Genomic DNA, 2,449 nt, shown 5'->3' with positions numbered 1-2,449 from the left:
TGAGGTTATGTTTGAGACTAGGAATGTTAATTTAATTTGTTTCGGAAAATACAAGCATTGAGGTTATGTTTGAGACTAGGAATGTTAACATTGGAATGATTTCTGAAAGTAGCCATTTTTAAATTGAATTTATTTCGTAAGATACAAGGAGTGAGGTTATGTTTGAGACTATGAATGTTAATTTAATTTGTTTCGGAAAATACAAGCATTGAGGTTATGTTTGAGACTAGGAATGTTAACATTGGAATGATTTCTGAAAGTAGCCATTCTCAAATTGAATTTATTTCGTAAGATACAAAGAGTGAGGTTATGTTTGAAACTAGGAACGTTAACATTGGAATGATTTCTAAAAGCAGCCATCTTTAATTTAGCTTGTTTCGAAATATGTAATCATTGAGGTTATGTCTGGGACTAGGAATGTTAAAGTTGAAGTTATTTCTGAACCCAGAGAGTCTTACATCGAATTTACATGAAAAGGAACGAGTGACAAGGTTATTTCCGAGTTGAAGTTGTGAAAAATTAGCAAAAAGCCTCCTTTCAACAATAACATGTTGTTTCAACGTCCCTGGCAACGTCTAAGAGCATCGCTAGAAGTCTTTCCGCTAATTGTAAGGAGCTGTCGAGTTCTTCTGTCACGTTCGCCTTAATTACCTCGACGTCATACAATCTGCACACTTTTAACTTCATTCTGGTTCTTAAAAATAGAGAGAAATTATAACAAAAGAAATCCAGGAGCCCGACCACCAATAGAACTCAATTTTGATTCATAAACCATTTTATTTTTCCACAAATTCCCACCCCTTGCCACTTTCAATACTGTAAATATAAAGAAATTATTCTAATTACATATGAAATTAGAAAAATAATAGTCTTGATAAACATGAAAGTCGTTTAAAAATGAAGCTTCATTTTGTGTTCTATGTAACTGTCTTCTCTTCTAACTAATTTCTCTTGTTGTTCCAGGTCCACGTTAGGGCCAGGATAGACTCACGTTGGCAGGCCAAAGGTAGAAAAGTGACGATGGACCCGCACGAAGGGCAGTCCGCGATAAAGACGAGGTGCGTGGGTCGCGTGAACAGTGGAAGGATGCAGTGATCGAGGTGTGATCTAGCAGTGGACCGACGGGGAGGAATATGCATCACTCTGGAGGTACTGGCTATGGGACAGGGCCCCAGGAGCGTGTGCACCAAGCACCGCGAACCGCCAGCCAGCCTGAGAAGTGTCCCTACGAGGCTTACCAGGCGCAGATTCCTGACTGCTGTGCAGCAGCTGCTGCGGTGCAGGATCCGTATCCGCGTCCACCCAGCGGATACGACGCCAGATGCTACGACGAGTGTCTACGGAGGACTCCTTACCAGGAGGACACCTATTCCCAAGTATGTTTGAGGATTTTACTACTTTCACATAACTGTAATTTAAGTCCAGCTAGCTCTAGCTATGTCTAGCTAGGTCTAGCTAGCTCTAGATAAGTTTAAATAAGAACTCTCTAGTCTCTACCAAGCTGTGTCTCTACCAAATGCTTTCACTATCTTTCCAGGTATGTCCAGCTAGTTTTAAATAGCTCTAGATGAGTCTGGATAAGTCTAGTTAAGGAGGCCTTCCACGAGCGCACGTATTCCCAAGTCTATCAAGCGGTTTTAGTATGTTTATATAAATGTAATTCAAGTCTATCGGGCCTGAAGAGAGTTGGGTTGGATTTAGCTACGTCTGGGTTAGGCCTAGTTCATGCTAAGTTTAGCTAGCTCATCCAGTCGAGTCTCGACAGCATTTTGTAATCTCTATATACCACAATTCACAAAGATTCCAGCACCAAAGTAGCTTATTATGGAAAATTTGATGTAAATCCTAGGACAATGCATGTAGAAATGCATGTAGAGATTGCCATTCTGATTGATAGCTTTGATATAAAACGTCGACTCGATAGCTTTCGTTAGAAGACGTCAAGATTAGACAGTGGACGAAGCGTAGAGGACACTTGGGATGGTGTGACCGAATTCAGTCAATCCTTTCATTGAATAATTTAGTTTCATTAACTAATACACCGAACCTGCAGGGACGTTGGCGTGGATGTACCCTGGCAGTCGACACGCTAAGATGACACTCGAAATGACAAGACAACCTGACTAGGTCACTCTCGCTCCGATGCTCCAAATAATTCCCAAAAATATCCTCTTGTCACTTGTTACCGTGACGAACCCGACCTAACATCCTCGACTGAAGACGCTATACACAGCTAGGCCTTGCTTATTTCATCCCAAGTACATCTAATCTACACCCAGTCCAATCGTAATCGTAGTCTCAGTTTTATGAAGCTATCTACCAAGAGGAAATTACATGTTCGGGGTCGTACATTTACAAGCCGATTCAGGCTTTTATTCTATAGTTAACAAACATCGTAACAAATTATTCGCACATCACAACAAACATCATTGGGACTTGGTTTCTTATA

The 2,449-nt window shown here is 40.8% G+C and overlaps 1 protein-coding gene across 2 annotated transcripts in view; it reads left to right on the top strand.

Annotated features, from left to right (window-relative positions):
* LOC128881809 (uncharacterized) overlaps nt 1-2,449 on the top strand; it is a 26,532-nt gene that overhangs the window by 4,881 nt on the left and 19,202 nt on the right. For both annotated transcript variants that reach the window (XR_008458178.1, XM_054133139.1), the window contains exon 2: nt 964-1,376. Coding sequence is in view for 1 of the 2 variants with exons in the window: in XM_054133139.1 (XP_053989114.1) it covers nt 1,134-1,376 (243 nt within the window). In the remaining variant the exon portion in view is untranslated. The remainder of the gene's footprint in view (nt 1-963; nt 1,377-2,449) is intronic.

Source organism: Hylaeus volcanicus, chromosome 9, assembly GCF_026283585.1.
Source record: "Hylaeus volcanicus isolate JK05 chromosome 9, UHH_iyHylVolc1.0_haploid, whole genome shotgun sequence".
NCBI lineage: Eukaryota > Metazoa > Arthropoda > Insecta > Hymenoptera > Colletidae > Hylaeus > Hylaeus volcanicus.
The sequence above is the reverse complement of the archived record's forward strand: the minus strand, read 5'-3'. Positions and strand labels throughout refer to the sequence as shown.